Source organism: Chlorocebus sabaeus, chromosome X, assembly GCF_047675955.1.
Source record: "Chlorocebus sabaeus isolate Y175 chromosome X, mChlSab1.0.hap1, whole genome shotgun sequence".
In the NCBI taxonomy this organism is placed as follows: Eukaryota; Metazoa; Chordata; class Mammalia; order Primates; family Cercopithecidae; genus Chlorocebus; species Chlorocebus sabaeus.
In genome coordinates this window covers 151,197,811-151,219,064 of record NC_132933.1, presented here as the reverse complement: position 1 = coordinate 151,219,064, position 21,254 = coordinate 151,197,811, and the positions used below count along the sequence as shown (strand labels likewise).

At 50.7% G+C, this 21,254-nt stretch overlaps 1 protein-coding gene across 2 annotated transcripts in view; it reads right to left on the bottom strand.

Moving 5' to 3' along the window:
* Positions 1-66: 66 nt before the first annotated feature.
* P2RY8 (P2Y receptor family member 8) overlaps positions 67-21,254 on the bottom strand; it is a 76,111-nt gene continuing 54,923 nt past the window's right edge. For both annotated transcript variants that reach the window (XM_008019661.3, XM_008019662.3), the window contains one exon: positions 67-4,782. In XM_008019661.3, coding sequence (XP_008017852.3) covers positions 3,679-4,758 — 1,080 coding nt within the window. In that variant the 5' untranslated portion in view covers positions 4,759-4,782 and the 3' untranslated portion in view covers positions 67-3,678. The remainder of the gene's footprint in view (positions 4,783-21,254) is intronic.

The window sequence follows — 21,254 nt, the reverse complement described above, 5'->3', positions numbered from 1 at the left end:
GTGGCTGCATCACTCCAGTCTCTGCCTCTGTCTCCAGGTGTCCTCCTCCTCTGTGTCTGCGTCTCCTCTTCTGTCTCTTAGAAGGACACCTGCCATTGCGTCTAGGGCCCACCCTATTCCAGAATGATCCAATCTCAAGGTCCTTAACTTAATCACATCTGCAAAGACCCTGTTTCCAAACAAGGTCTTACTCACAGGCTCTGAGCATTAGGCTATGGACAGATGTTTCTGGGGGCCACTATTCAATCTACTACAATTGTATCCAATTCCTTCTGGGAGGCTCTAAGGGAGGATCCTTCCTGCCTCTCCCAGCTCCTGGGGGCTCCAGGGGTCCCTGGGCTTGTGGCTGCATCACTGCAGTCTCTGCCTCTCCTTCATCCATGTGTGGAAGAGTGCTGTTTCCCAGGGAGGTTCCCCCGCCTGGAGCCTGCAGACCAGCTCACAACAGTGGCTCATTTTTCTGGAGACAGGTGGACATTCAGGCTGCACTTGCTGGTACACCATCCTGGCGGTCCCACGTGTACGCCTGCCTCACTCGCCTTCACCAAAGACCACGGCTCGGCAGAGGGCAAAGGCGGGAAGGCCGGTTTCATGCCACGACGGCACGTGGGAGGGGGATCTGGAGCGTTCTGAAGGAGGGGATGGGGTGCTCGGTTTATGAAGCTGCACTTTATACAGAACCGTGGTCCTGGCCAGGCGCAGGGGCTCATGTCTGTCATCCCAGCACTTTGGGAGGCCGAGGCGGGCAGATCACCTGAGGTCAGGATTTGCAGACCAGCCTGGCCAACATGGTGAAACCCCGTCTCTACTAAAAATACAAAAATTAGCCGGGCGTGGTGGTGCGCACCTGTCATCCCAGCTACTCGGGAGGCTGAGGCAGGAGAATCGCTTGAACCCAGGAGGCGGAGCTTGCAGTGAGCCGAGGTCATGCCATTGCACTCCAGCCTGGGTGACAGAGTGAGACTCTGTCTCAAAAAGAAAAAAACAAAAACAAAAAAAAAACAAAACAAAAAACACCCAAAAACCAAAAACCAAAAAAACTCTGGTCCTTCAATCAAGAAAAATCAGAAAACGTGGGGCTCTTGTCTCCAGGGATCCTGGATGGCTTCATGATGTCATTCATGAAGCAGACTTAGGGGGTGATGGAGAGAATGAGCCACCAGACTGCTGGGCATTGCAAAAAAAAAAAAAAAAAAACCAGCTCCCTGTGCTGTCCAGACAAAAAACAAACAAAAAACAAAAACAAAAAAAAAGAGCATTACACATTACAGGGACATCATTCTTCCAGGAGCCTTCATCTGTCTCTAGTGGCCATAGCTGGGAGATTACATCGAAAAAGCACAAAAGAAGTGAAAAGGAAAATGGCCTGTCCCTGCCTTAAGTGATGACATTACCTTGTGAAATTCCTTCTCCTGGCTCATCCTGGCTCAAAAGCTCCCCCACTGAGCATCCCGTAACCCCCCACCCCTGCCCACCAGAGAACAACCCCCTTTGACTGTAATTTTCCTTTATCTATCCAAATCCTATAAAACGGCCCCAGCCCTATCTCCCTTTGATGACTCTCTTTTTGGACTCAGCCCGCCTGCACCCAGGTGATTAAAAAGCTTTATTGCTCACACACACACACACACACACACACACACACACACACACACACACACATAGCACTCCCTGGGATCCAGCCTGCGGCACAGCGGGCCTCCCGAAATGACCCACCCAGGAACCAGCACATTGCACTGGTCCACGTCCCAGTTCCAGGATGTCAGAGGGGGATTCAATGCGTGTGTGCATCGGCGGGAGCTGCTGAAATGAAATCCCAGAATTCCTAGAAACTGGGGGCTTAACGCCAGTTTATCCTCCTCCAGTCCTGGAGACCAGAAATTTGAGATCCAGGTGTGCCAGGGTCAAACACTGCCTGGAAAGCTCCAGGGGAGGATCCTTCCTGCCTCTCCCAGCTCCTGGGGGCTCCGGGCGTCCCTGGGCTTGTGGCCGTGTCCCTCCAGTCTCTGCCTGGGTCTCCACGTGGCCTTCTCCTCTGCGTCTGTGTCTCCTCTTCCGTCTCTCACAGGGACACGAATTGGGCCCATTGTAAATGCAGGATGACCTCACCTTACTTCATGACATTTGTAAAGAGCCGATTTTCAAACACGGTCCCATCCTGCTGTTCCAGGTGGACACGGGATTTGGGAATGATTGGATTCATGACTAAGCCATCTCTGTCTTCCTTCCATGGTGGTGATAGCAGGAGAGAGGCACGAACAGAGGTCCTCTGAACAGCAGCTTTGGCCTCTGTCAGTGTCCCCAGTGCACAGAAAGGGAGGGGCTGGGCATCTGAGGCCACCCACTATGGAGACACAGAGCCCCTGGGCAGATGGCCGGCTCTCCCATTCCCGCCTCCAGAACCGTGTTTCTCACCCAACAGAGCCAGGAATCCAATTCCCTGTGATGTTCGGACGCCCGTGGGGAGTCAGAGCTCTTCTTTACGCTAAACCAGCTCAGGTATTGGGGCTGGCACAGGCACGTCCCGTATGCAGAAGAAGGAAGACAAACACACAGCCTGCTCACCACCCACACAGCGTGGAGGGGGCCCAGCGACTGACACCCCTGCAGGTTCCTGGGGTCCACACCTGTGTCCGGTGCTTGATCTCCAAACGGTCTCACAGGTCCTGCCAGTTGCCTGCTCCCCGGACCCCGGATGGACTCGCCAGCGGGGGAACAGGACGCAGACAATGGGCAGAAGGCTGGGAACTCCGGAATCAAGCTGCGTCCTTGGGTTGGGGCGTGCTGGGACCCATCTCACCGAGCCTCGTTTCCACACCTGGGCCTCCGAGGTCCTCATCCTGAGTCAGGGAGGCCTGATGGTGGTCCAGGGGCCTGATGGGACCTCCTTCCCTCTCAGGGATTCACAGAAGCAGAAGAGGGGTGGGGGGCCCTCCAAGCCAGGTCAGAACAACCGTGCCAGGAATCATCGTGGTCAGCTCCAGGTTGGCAGGTGCGGTGGGGCAGGGAGCAGATGTGGGGAACACGGGAGTAGTTGACTTGCAGGAACCTCAGGTGCTCCTGGAGTCATCAGAGATGAAATATATAAATCTGTCCTCGTTCCTCTGAAAGAAGAATTCCAACCTCAACCACCACAGTGGCCCTGAGTGAAATCAACAGCAATGTCGGTGTGCACCACGCTAAGGAGACCAGCACCTCTGGGGGAGAATAGAGAAGGCCAGAACCACAGCTAAGGGACGATGTCAGCCAGGAGAGGAGCTGGGAATGCGGCTGGCAGGTGGCCCAGGGAGGATATATCCAGAAATGGAGTGGGAGAGGGAGCGGGGCTGGTTGAACGTCCATGCTTGGGGACGGACAGGTGTGAGAAGGAGTGTCTGAGGAACTCGGGGGTGGACACCCCGGCTCCACTAAAAAAAAAAAAATACAAAAATGAGCAGGGCATGGTGGCACACGCTGTCTGGTGCACGACACAGAGAGGCAGAGGCCCCCTCTGCAGCCTCACAGAGCGCCCTGTGCCCCTCTGGGCTTTGCTGGTTTCTCTATCCTCAGTGAAACCTGGAGACCCTTCCTCACCGGTGCCTCTGCAGTGCCTGGGAGAAACGCAGCTGTTCTCCCTGAACCTCTGGCACCGTGGCCTCTCCATGCGCCCCTGGCTCTCCAAGCTGCACCCCCGGGGACTCAGAACTCGCTCTCCTGCCTCATGAGGCCGGGCCTGGGGGCTCCCTGCAGCCCTTCGGGGTGCGCACCGGCCTCGGAGCGCACGGACGTGGTCCTGGCGGAGAAGAGGCTCTCGCGGCGCGTGTCCAGGGGGTCTCCGGGCACCCGACGGCAGCCCAGATATTCCCGCAGGCGCAGCTGGAATTCCCGGGAGGCGAAGTAATACACAAACGGGTCCAGACAGTTGTTGAGGCAGCTGAGACACAGCGTGAGCTTGTAGACGTGGTAGTAACTCTTGCCATAGAACAGGCGACCCACGATGTGCGCCAGGAGCACGAAGTTGTTGGGGGCGAAGCAGGTGACGAAGGCCAGCAGGACCACCACGGCCAGGCCCACCGCGCGCCTCCGCTGCTCCCGGCCGTGCGCCTCCTCCGTGCGTAACAGCTTGAGGATGGTGGCCGTGTAACAGGCCACGGTGACCACGAAGGGGATGAGGAACAGCAGGATGAAGATGGTGAAGAGGAACACGGCCCACATGGCCACGCTGGGGAGCATGGTCCACTTGAGCACATCGAAGCAGGTGACGATGCCCAGGGCGTGCACCGGGTAGGTGAGGTCGGTGCGCGCCAGCGGGGACAGGGCGGCCAGGAGCAACAACCAGGTCCCGGCGCACGCGGCCACCGCGTAACGACGACGGCGCCAGCGCTTGGAGCTGAGCGGGTACAGGACTCCCAGGAAGCGCTCCACGCTGATGCACGTCATGGTGAGGATGCTGGAGTACATGTTGGCGTAAAAGGCCACGGTCACCACGTTGCACAGCAGCACCCCGAACACCCAGTGGTTGCGATTGCAATGGTAGTAGATCTGGAAAGGCAGCACGCTGGCCAGCATCAGGTCCGTGACGCTCAGGTTGATCATGAAGATGACCGACGGGGATCTGGGCCCGATGCGTCGGCACAGGACCCACAGGGAGAACAGGTTCCCCGGGATGCTGACCAGAGCCACCAGCGAGTACACCACGGGCAGGGCCACCGCGATCGTCGGGTTCCGGAGCATCTGCAGCGTCGCGTTGTCCGGGCCGGTGCTGTTGGGGACGTGCATCCTGGAGGGGTCCTCGCCCGGGCTCTGCAAAGGGAAGGGCGCACGGCTCAGGGGCGCGCGCGGGGAGGTGGCTGCCGGGAGGGCTCCCCGGGGACCGAGGAGGGCGGGGACATGCGTTAGCAGGGCTCCCTGTCTCCTCCATCCCTCCCGCCCTTCCTCCCTCTTTCCCTCTCCTCCTTCTTCTTTCCCTGACTCTCTGCTTCCTTCCTTCACCCTCTGTCGTTTTCTTCTTTCCTCTCTTCTCCCCTTTCTCCTTCCTTCCTCCTGGCTCCTTCCTTCTCTCCCTCCCTCCTACCTTCTTTCCCTCCCTCCTATCTTCTCTTCTTCCCTCCTTCCTTCCCTTCTTTTCTTTTCTCCCCACTCCCTCCCTTCTTCCCACCCTTCCTTCCCTCACTCCCTCCCTCCCTTCTCTGCTTTCTTCCTTCCTTCCCTCCTTCCTTCTTTCCCTCCTTCCTTCTTTCCCTCTCTTCCTCCCTTTCTCCCTTCCTACCTTCCATCTTTCCTTTTTCTCCTCTTTCCTTCCTTTCCTCCCATCCTTTCTTCTCTTCCCTCCCTCCTTCCTTCATTCCTTCCTTTCCTCCCTCCTTCTTTCCCCCCTTCCCTCTTCCCTTCCTTCCCTCCATCCCTCTTTCCTTCCTTCCCTCCTTCCTTCTTTCCCTCTCTTCCTCCCTTTCTCCCTTCCTACCTTCCATCTTTCCTCTTTCTCCTCTTTCCTTCCTTCCCTCCCATCCTTTCTTCTCTTCCCTCCCTCCTTCCTTCATTCCTTCCTTCCCTCCCTCCCTCTTTCCTCCTTTCCCTCTTCCCTTCCTTCACTCCTTCCCTCCTTCCTCCCTTTCTCCCTTCCTTCCTACCTTCTGTCTTTCCTCTTTCTCCTCTCTCCTTCCTTCCCTCCCATCCTTTCTTCTCTTCCCTCCCTCCTTCCTTCATTCCTTCCTTTCCTCCTTTCCCCTTTCCTCCCTACCCTCTTCCCTTCCTTCCCTCATTCTCTCCCTCCCTCCTTCCTCCCTTTCTCCCTTCCTTCCTACCTTCCGTCTTTCCTCTTTCTCCTCTCCCCTTCCTTCCCTCCCTCCTTTCTTTCCTCCTTCCCTCCCTCCTTCCTTCTCTTACGTCCCTCCCTCCTTCATTCCTTCACTCCCTCCTTCCTCCCTTCCCTCCTCCCTTCCTTCCCTCCCTCCTCCCTTTCTCCCTTACTTCCTACCTTCCGTCTTTCCTCTTTCTCCTCTCTCCTTCCTTCCCTCTCTTTCTTTCCTCCTTCCCTCCCATCCTTCTTTCTCTTCCCTCCCTCCCTTCTTTATTCCTTCCTTCCGTCCCTCCCTCTTTCCTCCCTTCCCTCCTCCCTTCCTTCCCTCCCTCCCTCCTTCCTCCCTTTCTCCCTTCGTTCCTACCTTCCTTCTGTCTTTCCTCTTTCTCCTCTCTCCTTCCTTCCCTCCCTCCTTTCTTTCCTCCTTCCCTCCCATCCTTCCTTCTCTTCCCTCCCTCTCTCCTTCATTCCTTCTTTCCCTCCCTCACTCTCTCCTTCCTTCCTTCCTTCCTTCCTTCTTTCCTTCCCCTCCCTCCCTCCCCTCCTTTCTTTCTTCCTTCCCTCCCATCCTTCCTTCTCTTCCCTCCCTTTCTCCTTCATTCCTTCTTTCCCTCCCTCACTCCTTCCTTCCTTCCTTCCTTCCTTCCTTCCTTCCTTCCTTCCTTCCTTCCTTCCTTCCCCTCCCTCCCTCCCCTCCTTCCTTGGATCAGGGAGGTCACTGGAGACCTTCGTCCATGTCACAGGCTGAGACTCTTAGAAGATGCAGAGTGGGGCCTGTGGCTCCCCTGGGCAGGTTGAACTCATTGTTGTACAGACCTCACCACTCACTCACTGTCCCCCATGGATGGAAACCACAAAGCGACCGACCGTCAGCCCCCAGGTGTCAATCCTTTCATTTCAGGGACATCCCTCCCACAAAGCATCTATCAGGAGAAAACACACAATCCGAGCGCCGGGAGATTTCCAAAGTCTTTCTAGCTTGTGACACCCATGTCAGCCCAAGGCTCCACCCTGCTCTTTCTTCCTCCAGAGGAGGCCTCTGACTTCTTACCAACTGCTGCACCAACAGCTTCCTCAAACTGCTTTTAAAATGGCCCAGAGCTTTCATTTCAGTTTCAGGGAGAAGTTTTGTGCCCCGCCTGGACGTGCCCAGGTGTGAAACCTACGGTTATGCACGGGTCAGCACCACCCTCCACGGCCAGCCGGGCACCTCCGGCCACCTATGGCTTCAGGAGGAAAATCAGACCCTTCCTTCTTAGGGTTCTGCCTGCTGTGGCCGTGGCAGACGTCTGGAAGGAGAGACGCTTTAGCCATGCACTGCTGATGAAAAATGTGTCTGTCAAATGGATGCTATTTTTATTTCGAGAACGTAAAGTGGACAGAACTGGAAACAGGGGTGCCCTGGAATTTTCTTTTCTTTGTTTTTGTTTGTTTTATGGAGATGGGGTCTTGCTTTGTTGCCCAGGCTGGAGGGTAGTGGTGCAAACGTAACTCACTGCAGCCTCCAACGCCTGGCCTCAAGCAATCCTCCTGCCTCAGCCTCCTGAGTAGCTGGGTCTACAGGTGCCTGCCGCCATGCCCAGCTAATATTTTTATTTTTTGTAGACACGGGGTTTTGCTATATTGCTGAGGTTGCTCTCAAACTCCTGGCTTCAAGCAATCCTCCTGCCTCAGCCTCCTGAGTAGCTGGGACTACAGGTGCATGCCACCATGCCTAGCTAATATTTTTATGTTTGGAAGACATGGGGTTTTTCTATGTTGCCCAGGCTGGTCTCAAACTCCTGACTTCAAGCAATCCTCCTGAGTAGCTGGGACTACAGGTGCATGCCACCATGCCCAGCTAGCTAACATTTTTATTTTTTGTAGACACGGGGTTTTGCTATGTTGCCCAGGCCGGTCTCAAACTCCTGGCTTCAAGCAATCCTCCTGAGTAGCTGGGTGTACAGGTGCATGCCACCATGCCCAGCTAATATTTTTATTTTTTGTAGACATGGAGTTTGCTATATTGCTGAGGTTGCTCTCAAACTCCTGGCTTCAAGCAATCCTCCTGCCTCAGCCTCCTGAGTAGCTGGGACTACAGGTGCATGCCACCATGCCTAGCTAATATTTTTATGTTTGGAAGACATGGGGTTTTTCTATGTTGCCCAGGCTGGTCTCAAACTCCTGACTTCAAGCAATCCTCCTGAGTAGCTGGGACTACAGGTGCATGCCACCATGCCCAGCTAGCTAACATTTTTATTTTTTGTAGACACGGGGTTTTGCTATGTTGCCCAGGCCGGTCTCAAACTCCTGGCTTCAAGCAATCCTCCTGAGTAGCTGGGTGTACAGGTGCATGCCACCATGCCCAGCTAATATTTTTATTTTTTGTAGACATGGGGTTTTACTCTTTTGCCCAGGCTGGTCTCAAACTCCTGGCTTCAAGCAATCCTCCTGCCTCGGCCTCCCAAAGTGTTGGGATTACAGGCCTGAGCCACCACACCTGGGCTAGAATTTGCGGCTTTAACCCTCCAGGTAGGCAGCTGTGCCTCGCACACATTTAACCATCACGTGCTGTTGGAAGTCCTGCAATGGCGACCTCACCCAGCCACCCTCATGTCTGTAACCTGGGTGGTCTGACGATCCAGCGAGCAGTCCCTTCACAGCCAGACGTGTTGCAACTTCGGGTCTGTCCCCTGCGGCCACTGGACAGCCCCCAGGGAAGACAGTCAGCCAGGACTGCTGAGCAACGTGGGTGATGAATCAAGAAATTACCTCTAACTGTCACCAGCTGCCCTGACACAAGAGGCACTGGCTTGCGGTTTGCGTCCCGCCGAGGCTGGGGCGGCAGGATGGAAATTTCACAAAATGAGTACAACGGTTGCTCTTGGCGCTGTCTGGCCTGCAGAGGTGGCTATTCCAGAAATATCTGGGCACTGCATGGTCTGAAGCAACAGACCGACCACAGGTGGGCGCTCAGGGGCTGCACGTTAGACCCTATTTTTTTCTTTTCTTTTTCTTTTCTTTTCTTTCTTTCTTTTTTTTTTTTGGAACTCTGTCACCCAGGCAGGGGTGCAGTGGCGTGATCTCGGCTCACTGCAACCTCTGCCTCCCCGAGTTCAAATGATTCTCCTGCCTCAGCCTCCCTAGTAGCTGGGATTACAGGCGCCCGCCACCACGCCTGGCTAATTTTTGTATTTTGAGTAGAGACAGAGTTTCACCATGTTAGCCAGGCTGGTCTTGAACTCCTGACCTCAGGTGATCCAATGGCCCCAGCCTCCCAAAGTACTGGGATGACAGGCGTGAGCCACCATGCCCAGCCAGATTGGACCCTTTTTCTTACGCTTTCCAGAAAAATGCATATCTTTCTGGCAGCAATGCATCCAGGAATGTTTCTTGCCTGTTGAGGGTCTGTGTGTACCTCTCCCAGCCCTGTCATTTATTTCTCCTAAAAACAGCTTTACCAGCCGGGCGCCGTGGCTCACACCTATAATCCCAGCAGTTTGGGAGGCCGAGGCGGGCAGATCACCAAGTCAGGAGATCGAGACCATCCTGGCTAACATGGTGAAACCCCATCTCTACTAAAAAAAACACAAAAAAATTAGCATGGTGGCGGGCGCCTGTCGTCCCAGCTACTCGGGAGGCTGAGGTAGGAGAATGGCGTGAACCCGGGAGGCGGAGCTTGCAGTGAGCTGAGATGGCGCCACTGCACTCCAGCCTGGGCGACAGAACGAGACTCCATCTCAAAAATAAATATATAAATAAAATAAAAAACAAAACAAACAAACAAAAAACAGCTTTACCAAGATGTGAGTTACATATTACAAAGCATAACCTTTCACTCATTCATACATTTCAATGGTTTTTAATATATTCACAGATGTATAAACAACGCCATCATGCAATTCCAGAGCCATTTTCCTCCCTGAACAGAACTCAGAACCCGGCCAGGCATCGTGGCTCACACCTGTCATCCCAGCACTTTGGGAGGCCGAGGCGGGTGGATACCCTGAGGTAAGGAGTTCGAGACCAGCCTGGCCAACATGGTGAAACCCCGTCTCTACTAAAAGCACACAAGAAATTAACCGAGTGTGGTGGCAGGTGCCTGTCATCCCAGCTACTCCAGAGGCTGAGGCAGGAGAATCGCTTGAACCTGGGTGGTGGGCAGAGGTTGCAGTGAGCCGAGATCACACCATTGCACTCAAGCCTGGGCAACAAAAGCAAAACTCCATCTCAGAACAAAACAACACAACACAAAACAAAAACCGTTGAGAACCCCACAACTGTCGATCCTGTTGTTTCCTGTCCTCAGCCCCTGTCAACCTCAAATCTGCTTTCTGGTCTCTGTGGATTTGCCTATTCTAGACATTTTATAAGAAGAAAATTCGACAATAGGTGATCTTTCGTGTCCAGCTTCTGTCACTGAGCCTGGAGTCTTCAAAGTTCATCCACACAGGAGTCTGTGTCAGAGCTTAAGTCCTTTTAGTGGATGCATAGTAGTCCATTGTGTGGGCACGTATACACCATGGAATACTATGCAGCCATGAAAAAGGATGAGTTCATGTCCTTTGTAGGGACATGGATGCAGCTGGAAACCATCATTCTCAGCAAACTATCGCAAGGACAGAAAACCAAACACCGCATGTTCTCACTCACAGGTGGGAATTGCACAATGAGATCACTTGGACACAGGGAGGGGAACATCACACACCGGGGCCTGTTGTGGGGAGGGTAGAGGGTGGAGGGATAGCATTAGGAGAAATACCTAATGTAAATGACCAGTTAACGGGTGCAGCAAACCAACATGGCACATGTATACATATATGTAACAAACCTGCACGTTGTGCACATGTACCCTAGAACTTAAAGTATAATAATAAAAAAAAAGAAGAAATGTAAGTCCATAATGAGATATATGTGCTTTGCAATGGTAAGAGTCTATGAATTAATATAAAACATGTGTGTTTTTTTATCAGAAACAGTTATTAAAATTTTATGAAAGGCCTTTTCAGAATCTATGAAAATAATCACATTTTTCTTTAGGTCTATTAATGTGGTAACATGAATATTTTAATTATCTATTTCCTCAGTTGTAAACTACCATCATTTGTATAACCAGGTCTTTTAAAAAATAGCTTCTGCGGGGCAAAACACAAAAAAAGTATTATTTATATAAATAAAAAAATTGTCCACTGTATGGATAGACAAATTCTGTTTATTCATCCTCTGAGGATGGTTCTTTCTGATTTTTTTTTTTTTTTAATTGAGAGGGAGTCTCGCTCTGTCACCCAGGCTGGAGTGCAGTGGCACGATCTCGGCTCACAGCAACCTCTGCCTCCCGGGTTCAAGCGATTCTCCTGCCTCAGCCTCCTGGGTAGCTGGGGCTACAGGAACCCGCCACCACGCCCGGCTAATTTTTTTGTAATTTTTTTTTTTCTTTTTGAGATGGAGTTTCACTCTTTTTGCCCAGGCTGGAGTGCAACGGTGTGATCTCAGCTCACTGCAACCTCTGCCTCCCGGGTTCAAGCGATTCTCCTGCCTCAGCCTCCCGAGTAGCTGGGGCTACAGGCTCCCGCCACCACACCCAGCTAATTTTTGTATTTTTAGTAGAGAAGGGGTTTCACCGTGTTAGCCAGGATGGTTGCGAACTGCTGACCTCAGGTGATCCACCCTCCTCGGCCTCCCAAAGTGCTGGGATTGCAGACGTGAGCCACCGTGCCCAACCCCCCCCTTTTTTATTTTTTTTTGTAATTTTAGTAGTGATGGGGTTTCATCATGTTGGCCAGGCTGGTCTCAAACTCCTGTTCTCAGATGATCCTCCCACCTCAGCCTCCCAAAGTGCTGGGATGACAGGTGTGAGCCACTGTGCCCGGCATGTTCCTGATTCTTGGAGCTGCTCTCCCCTCATTCCCAGCCCTGGGAACCCCTTTCTGAAGAGTTCAGATGCGGAGAACAGGAATCCTACAGTCTTGTTCGGGGTGGACCTTACAGGATTGGGATGAGAAAGACACAACAGGTAGCCCCTTATTGGCAGCAGGGATGGCATGCCGGCGACAGACCCTTTTTGACAGCTGCTGTCTTCTAGCTACAACAACCCCTCCTTCCTGACTGTTGGGAGCTGTCCCCAAGTATGGAGCACACAGGGGAGCGAGAGGGCCCAGCCCTAAAGAGTCACAAGCCAGCCCCATGCTTCTCATCTGCTCTCCTTTCTGGGTTTGTGGGGTGTTTGCACCACCCAGTTTGTGGTTCTTTTCATAGGGCTGCCTCAGGAGGCCCTAAACCCCAAACGCGGCAAATGGCACTGTGTTGGAGCTGTGCCGCTGGAAGACAATCAAAACGGATGCTGGCTTCAATTACCTACTTTGATTACATAGGAGGAAGTTGTCGTGGACCACACCCTGCATGATACGCTCGTTAGTATGGCCATTTCTTACTTAGAAATAGGGTCTGTGTCTATGTCATTCCTGAAGTCAAAAATGTGGTCATAATAGAGTAGGGAGAGGCCCTAATAGAATTCACTGGTGTCCTTAGGAGAAAGGGAAATTTAGGCACAGACACAGAGAGAAGGCATGGGAAGATGAAGACAGAGACGAGAGTGGATGGATGGGTAGATGGGTGAATACATGCATGGATGGGTGGGTGGATGGATGGGTAGATGGGTGAATACATGCATGGATGGGTGGGTGGATGGATGGGTAGATGCATAGATGGGTGGATGAATGGGTACATAGGTGGGTGGATGGATGGATGAATGGATGGATGGGTGGCTGAGTGGATGAGTGTCTGGGTGGGCAGATGGATGGATGGACGGATGGATGGTTGGATGGACTGATGGATGGAGTGCATGGGTGGGTGGGTGGGTCAGAGGGTGAATGTGTGGATGAATTGTGGGTGGGTAGGTGGGTGGATGGGTGGATGGATAGATCAGTATTTAGGTGAATGGATGTGTGGGTGGATGAATTGGTGGATTGATAGGTAGATGGATGGGAAGATGTATACATGAGTAGGTGGATGGGTGGATGGATGGATGGGTGGATACATGGATGAATGGGTGGATGGGTGGGTGGATGGATGATGAATGGATGCGATGGGTAGATGGATGGGTGGGTGGATAGATGGTGGGTGCGTTAGTGAATGGATGAGTGAGTCAGTGGGTGGATGGGTGGATGGATGGATCAGTATTTAGGTGAATGGATGTGTGGGTGGATGAATTGATGGGTTGATGGGTAGATGGATGGGAAAATGTATACATGAGTAGGTGGATGGGTGGATGGATGGATGGGTGGATAGATGGATGACTGGGTGGATGGGTGGGTGGATGGATGATGAATGGATGCGATGGGTAGATGGATGGGTGGGTGGAAGGGTGGATGAATGGTGGGTGCGTTAGTGAATGGATGAGTGAGTCAGTGGGTGGATGGGTGGATGGATGGATCAGTATTTAGGTGAATGGATGTGTGGGTGGATGAATTGATGGGTTGATGGGTAGATGGATGGGAAAATGTATACATGAGTAGGTGGATGGGTGGATGGATGGATGGGTGGATAGATGGATGACTGGGTGGATGGATGACTGGGTGGATGGGTGGGTGGATAGATGATGAATGGATGGGGATGGGTAGATGGGTGGGTGGAAGGGTGGATGAATGGTGGGTGCATTTGTGAATGGATGAGTGAGTGGGTGGGTGGATGAGTAGATGGATGGATCAGTATTTAGGTGAATGGGAAGAATCCAGGTTTGGGACATCTCCCATGACCAGGTTGTTCAGGATTTTACAATGTGGTCTCAGGGTCACTGTTAGTGCACCTAGACATGTTTGAGCAAGAGTCCTTGATATCGATTTAGAAAAATAGTGGGTCGGCCGGGCGCAGAGGATCAGACCTGTAATCCCAGCACTTTGGGAGGCCGAGGCAGGTGGATCACTGGGTCAGGAGATCAAGACCATCCTGGCTAACATGGTGAAACACTGTCTCCACTAAAAATACAACAATGACAACGACAACAAAAATTAGCCGGGCGTGGTGGTGGGTGCCTGTAGTCCCAGTTACTCGGGAGGCTGAGGCAGGAGAATGGCATGAACCAGGGAGGCAGAGCTTGCAGTCTGCCGAGGTCGTGCCACTGCATTCCAGCCTGGGCGACAGAGCGAGACTCTGTCTCAAAAAAAAAAAAAAAGAAAGAAATATAATGGGTCATGTAGATGTTTGAGAGGTAGCTGAGGGTGACCAATGCCAGGTCTAGAAGAACAAGGGTCACCTAAAAGGCTTCCCCCACCCTCAAGAATAGTTGGAAATGTAGGAGACATCTCTGGTTGTCACAGCTTAAGGAAGGATGCTACTAGGATCTGGTGGGTGGAGCTCAGGGTTGGCGCTCAATACCCTACCATGCACAGGAGGTCCCCACCACAGAGAACCATCCAGCCTCAAATATCTACAGTGCTGAGGTTGACAACCTGGCCTGAGCATAAGAAATTCACCATCGGCCTGGTGCAGTGGCTCACGCCTGTAATCTCAGCACTTTGGGAGGCTGAGGTGGGTGGATCACCTGAGGTCAGGAGTTTGAGATCAGCTTGGCCAACATGGTGAAGCCCCATCTCTACTAAAAATACAAAACTTAGATGGGCGTGTTGGTGGCCACCTGTAATCCCAGCTACTTGGGAAGTTGAGGCAGGAGAATCGCTTGAACCCAGGAGGCAGAGGTTGCAATGAGCTGAGATCGTGCCATTGCACTCCAGCCTGGGTGACAGAGTGAGATTCCATCTCAAAAAAAGAAAAAAGAAATTCGCCATCTATCTATCCATGAATCCGTTTGTCTATCAATCTCCTGTCATCCATCCATCATCGATCATCTGTCTATATCAATTATCTATCAATCAGCCAATCATCTTGCAACCAATTATCTTATCATCTATCTATGTCAATTGTCTATCAATCAATCAATCATCTATTAGTCTTCTGTCAATTACTCATCTATCTAGCAATCATATCTATCATGTATCAATTATGAATCAATCATCTTTCTAAGGATCTGTCATCTATCCATATCAATTACCTACCAACTGATTATCTATTAATTACATCTATTTATCATCTGTGTATCAGTTATCTAACAATCACATATATGTGTTCATCAATTGTCTATCAATTATTTATCTATGCATCAATTATCTATCCATTCAATGGTTTGCAAATGTGAATGATTTAGGTATGATAACTGGGAAGATGCTCCTGGCATCTGGTGGGTAGATTCCAGGGACACTGCTCAACACCCCACAGTACACAGGATGTCCCCACCACGGAGGATGATCTGGCGTGAAACGTCAGCCGTGCCGAGGCTGAGAAACCTGCCCTCAATCAACTGTGTGACAAGAACAGGCTTCAGCAAACACACAGAGCCCAGGAGTACTTTCCAAAGAATGTCTGCAAGAGACTTTCAGGGAGAGAAAGGACCCCGGGGAGATGGTCCTAGCAAGGAGCCGGTGTCACAGAAAGGGACAGTGGTCTCATCATGGTTAGTGACTAGCTGTGGATGAAGAACAATTCCTTAAAGCGCCTTCACGTGCCCCTCATTGTCTTGCCGTCATGGACCTCCCACCCCATCATAGAGGAGACCTGGTCTTCAGGAAGACATAAGGAACATGGGCTAAAACATCTCTTGGTCCCTGGGCTGGAGTGGGGTCAGACGGCAGAGCTGTGGCCAGAAGCAACGACAAAGAGAAGTTCTTGACTCCTCTGGAACCTTCCTTTGGTATCTCCTATTTCCAGTCCTACGCATTTCTCTGTATGACGGTCACCAATGCTTTTAAAATGAAAATGGCACTTGCAGGCGTGTGTGTATGTGTGTGTGTGTAGGCACAGCAGGGAAGCAGAAATTATTACCAACATACCTTTTGCAAACAGGGATCCCATAAACCAGAGAGATTGCAGAAGGCAGACGGTAAATAAGAGATTGCAGAAAGGTTATAGGGTGATAGACAGGTGCTTTTGGGAGGGAGGAAGTAGGAAGAAATTGGAGGTTTTCATTATGGGAAGCTGAAGTGACACAGGTATTATTTATTTATTTATTTATTTATTTATTTATGAGACAGAATCTCACTCTGTTGCCCAGGCTGGAGTGCAGTGGTGCGATCTTGGCTCACTGCAACCTCCACCTCCCAGGTTCAAGCGATTCTCCTCCCTCAGCCTCCTGAGTAGCTGGGATTACAGACACCTGCCACCACGCCTGGCTAATTTTTGTATTTTTAATAGAGATGGGGTTTCAGCATGTTGGCCAGGCTGGTCTTGAACTCCTGACCTCATGATCTGCCCTCCTCGGCCTCCCAAAGTGCTGGGATTGCAGGTGTGAGCCACTGCACCTGGCACAGGTATCTTTTTATGTGACCATAGATAGCAGGGGCTGGGAAAACAGAGAGGCTAGGTGGTGGGCTCAGGGTGCAAAGACTATCATGGAGCATACCAGAAGCCTCCCGCCCCCTGCTGTCTGCCTTTCCGGTGGTCCCTCCCCACTGAACTGCAATTTATCCTAATAAAACCAGGGTACACACCACCCCTTCCAGGCATGTTCCCAAGTCCCCTCACCCACAGAAGTAGATGCAACCTCTTCTGAACTTCCAACCACCACTGAGTTTTCAACTTTGGTTTAATGTTTAGACCTTCCAATTACAGAACACACACACCCTTGTTATGAGTAAAAGAATAAAGGGAAATGGAGAGCTCTGTATTCATGTTTGTCTTCATATCTTTCCCCTCCAGGTCCCACTCCCCTTCAGAAGTAATTTCTGGGAGCTCCTCTGCTGTGGAGCCTCCTTCCAGACACAGGTTTTATTTTTCTAGTAGGACATACACCCGTCACCACCATTGTGAATGTCTTGTGGTGTCTCTAACCATATGCCCCACAGTGAGGGGATTTGGATGGATCAATTCTGCTCCAGCCTGTGTGTACACACACTCCTCTGTAAGTATTTTTGTGCGTATCTGTGAGAACATTTTCTAGGATAGATTTCTAGGAGAAGAACAGCTGATGTGAAGGGTGTGCATATTTTAAATTGAATGCCTGTATTAGATAGGAAGTAAGATCTAAAATCAACGATTTAAGTTTCCATCTCAAGGAACTAGAAAAAGAAGAGCAAATTAAATCTAATGGAAGAAGAAAGAAAGGAATCATAAATAATGGATTAGAGGATAAATCAATGAATTTGAAAACAGGAAGTCCATGGAGGACAGAAATCAGTGGAATTGAAAACAGCAAGTCAATAGGCAAAAATCAACAAAACCATAGGCTTGTTCTTTGAAATAACAATCAGTGAGACTAATAAGCTTCTGGCCAGGTTAACAAGAACAACAAAGAGTGAGAACACAAGTTACTAATACTGCAAATGAAAGAGGAGACATCAGTACAGATCCCACGGACATTAAAAAGCTCATAAAGAAATATTATACACAATTCTGCGCCCATAAAATCGATCACCTAGATGAAAAGCACAAAAGGACAAAATCTGACAACTCACGCAACAAGAAATAGCCAATCTGAGTAAGCCTATACCTCTTAAAGAAATTGAATCAATAATTTAGTAACCTTCCCAAACAAAAGGCTCCAGGCCCCGATGGGTTTACTGATGCATTTTCCCCAACATTTAAGGAAGAAATTATATTGACTCTCTACAATTCCTTCTAGAAGATAGAAACAGAGGCAGTATCACCAAATAGTTCCCCAGTAAATTGCACCAATAGGTGCTTGCAGCTAATAGACACGGGCAACACTCATTCTCATACCCTCATCAACAAGGGTGACAGCAATTTGCCTGAAGGGTGAGAAGTTTCAACTTATATTTTCATCACAGCCACAGAGGTTGACACGTTTCTTTCTTTCTTTATTTTTTTGGCTGAATCAGAGTTTCCCTCTGTCACCCGGGCTGGAGTGCAGTGGCATGACCTTGGCTCACAGAAGCTTGCACCTCCTGGGTTCAAGCAATACTCCCACCTCAGCCTCCTGAGTAGCTGGGATTACAGGTGTGCTCCACCACACCAGCTAATTCTTGTAATTATTATTATCATTATTTCTTGAGACGGAGCCTCACTCTGTCGCCCAGGCTGGAGTGCAGTGGCATGATCTCGGCTCACTGCAAGCTCCGCCTCCCGGGTACACGCCATTCTACTGCCTCAGCCTCCGAGTAGCTGGGACTACAGGCGCCCACCACCACGCCCGGCTAGTTTTTTGTATTTTTAGTAGAGACAGAGTTTTACTGTGTTAGCCAGGATGGTCTCGTTCTCCTGACCTTGTGATCCACTCGCCTCGGCCTCCCAAAGTGCTGGGATTACAGGTGTAAGCCACCGTACCCGGCCAATTCTTCTATTTTTAATAGAGATGGGGTTTCACCATGTTGGCCAGGCTGGTCTCGAACTCCTGACCTCAGCTAATCTGCCCGCCTCGACCTCCCAAAGTGCTGGGATGACAGGCACGAACCCCTGTGCCCGGACAGGCTGGCATGTTTCTACATCGATTGACCACGGGTGTCCTTTTTGGGACATGACTTTGTTAGACATTTATCTGCTGGGCCTTTTGACTCTGTCTTGTTAATAGGATGCTCACAAATATGTATACATCACAGGAACTGATTAGATTTGTGTGGTTTTATTTCTAGGTTCTCTATGCTTAAATCTAGGTGTCTTTTAGTGAATGCGCCACTGTCCTTTTTTGGTTGTTGCGACAGAGTTTCACACTGTCACCAAGGCTGGAACGCAGCGGTGCCATCTTACCTGGGCTCCAATGATCCGCCCCCCCTTGGCCTCTCAAAGTGTTGGGATTACAGGCATCTGCTAATAGACTTCAATATAAAATGCAAAACTAGAAAACTTCTAGAAGATAGTAGAGAAGAGAATCTAATTGATCTCAGATCTGGCGGTGATGACTTTTTAGGCACCAAAACAAAGGCAGCAACTGGGAAAGAAATGATTGAAAAGTTGGACTTTGTTCGGGTTAAAAATGTCTGGTCTCAGCCGGTGCAGTGGCTCACGCCTGTCATCCCAGCACTTTGGGAGGCCAAGGCGGGCAGATCACCTGAGGTCAGGAGTTCAAGACCAGCCTGGCCAACATGGCAAAACCCCGTCTCTACTAAAAATATAAAAATTAACCAGGTATGGTGCCATGTGCCTGTAGGCCGAGTTCCTTGGGAGGCTGAGGCAGGAGAATCGCTTGAACCCTGGAGGGAGAGGTTGCAGTGAGCCGAGACTGCACCACTGCACTCTAGCCTGAGCAACAGAGTGAGACTCTGTCTCAAAAATAATAATAATAATAATAAAGGCAAAAACGTCTGGTCTGCAAAAGACACTGAATGGAATGAGAAGTCACAGGCATGAAGAAGATATTTTCAAAACAGGTACCTGGTAACCAGTATGTGGTCAGGTGCACTGACTCACGCCTCTAATCCCAGCACTTGGGGAGGCCAAGGCGATGGATCATGAGGTCAGGAGCTGGAGACCAGTTTGGTTAACATGGAGAAACCTCATCTCCATTAAAAATACAAAAATGAGCTGGGTATGGTGACGGGCGCCTGTTATCCCAGCTTCTCTGGAGGCTGAGGCAGAAGAATTGCTTGAACCCAGGAGGCAGGGGTTGCAGTGAGCAGAGATCGCACCACTGCACTGCAGTCTGGGCGACAGAGTGAGACTCCGTCTTAAAAAAAAAAAAAAAAAAAAAAGCAAGAGCTTCTCTACACAAACAATTTAAAAATATTAGCTGGGCATGGCTGTGTACACCTGGAGTACCAGTTATACGGGGGACTGAGACAGGAGGATCTCTTGAGGCCCGGAGGTTGAGGCTGCAGTGAGCAATTGTTGTACCACAGCCGCCCCCCGCCCCCAGCTTGGTTGACAGAGCAAGGCCCTGTCTCAAACGAAAAAAAAAAAAAAAAAGGGTGAGTTCATGTCCTTTGCAGGGACATGGATGAAGCTGGAAACTATCATTTTCAGAAACTAAGAGAGGAACAGAGAACCAAACACCGTGTGTTCTCACTCATAAGTGGGAGTTGAACAATGAGAATGCAGGGAGGGGAACATCACACACTGGGGCCTGTCGGGGGGTGGGGGGCAAGAGGAGGGAGGGCATTAGAAGAAACTCCTAATGTAGATGACAGGTTGACAGGTGCTGCAAACCATCATGGCACGGGTACACCTGTGCTACAAACCTGCACGTTCTGCACATGTATCCCAGAACTTAAAGTATAATAAAAATTAAAATAAAGAACTTTTTTTGTAAAACAAAGAACCAGTATGCAAAATGTGCCAAAAAAACCTCTTCAGACTCACCCACTGGAAAACAAACGGCCCCGTTTAAACATACGTCACCTCAGCAAAGATGCTTTGCAGGTGGTACATTCGCCCACGAAAAATCACTCCACGTCGTAACTCATCGGGGGATTGCAAATGAATACCGCCGAGACGTGCAAGGCGACGGGTCTTGAGATGACTAAGATCTAGAGATGCCAACGGATGAAATACCGGAACTCTCAATGAAGGCTGGTCACAAGAAGAGAGTCCCTGCACCCTCTGACTTTGAGGTCACTGTGCAGCCTGGAATAAGATTTTCTTCTTTTGTGTTTTTTTTTTTTTTTTTTTTTCCTTGAGACTGAATCTTGCTCTGTGGTCCAGGCTGGAGGGCAACGGTGCAATCTTGGCTCCCTGCAACCTCCGCCTCCTGGGTTCAAGTCATTCTCCTGCCTCAGCCTCCAGAGTAGCTGACAGGCACCTGCCACCACACCTGGCTAAGTTTTGTTATTGTTAGTACAGACCGGGTTTCTCCATGTTGGTCAGGCTGGTCTCAAACTCCCGACCTCAGGTGATCCACCTGCCTCGACCTCCCAAAGTGCTGCGATCACAGGCATGAGCCACCGTGCCCGGCCATGTAGTCACATTTTCTTCAAGCTTTGGGTTTAGGGGAGCCCAGCTTTGGGATTAGGAGAGTCCAGCTTTGGGTTTAAGGGATCCCAGCTTTGGGCTTAGAAGAACTCAGCTTTGGGATTAGGTGAGTCCAGCTTTGGGTTTAAGGGATCCCAGCTTTGGGCTTAGGAGAACTCAGCTTTGGGATCAGGAGAGTCCAGCTTTGGGTTTAGGAGAACTCAGCTTTGGGATCAGGAGAGTCCAGCTTTGGGTTTAGGAGAACTCAGCTTTGGGATCAGGAGAGTCCAGCTTTGGGTTTAGGAGAACTCAGCTTTGGGATCAGGAGAGTCCAGCTTTGGGTTTAAGGGATCCCAGCTTTGGGTTTAGGAGAACTCAGCTTTGGGATCAGGAGAGTCCAGCTTTGGGTTTAGGAGAACTCAGCTTTGGGATCAGGAGAACTCAGCTTTGGGATCAGGAGAGTCCAGCTTTGGGTTTAGGAGAACTCAGTTTTGGGATTAGGAGAGTCCAGCTTTGGGTTTAGGAGAACTCAGCTTTGGGATCAGGAGAGTCCAGCTTTGGGTTTAAGGGATCCCAGCTTTGGGTTTAGGAGAACTCAGCTTTGGGATCA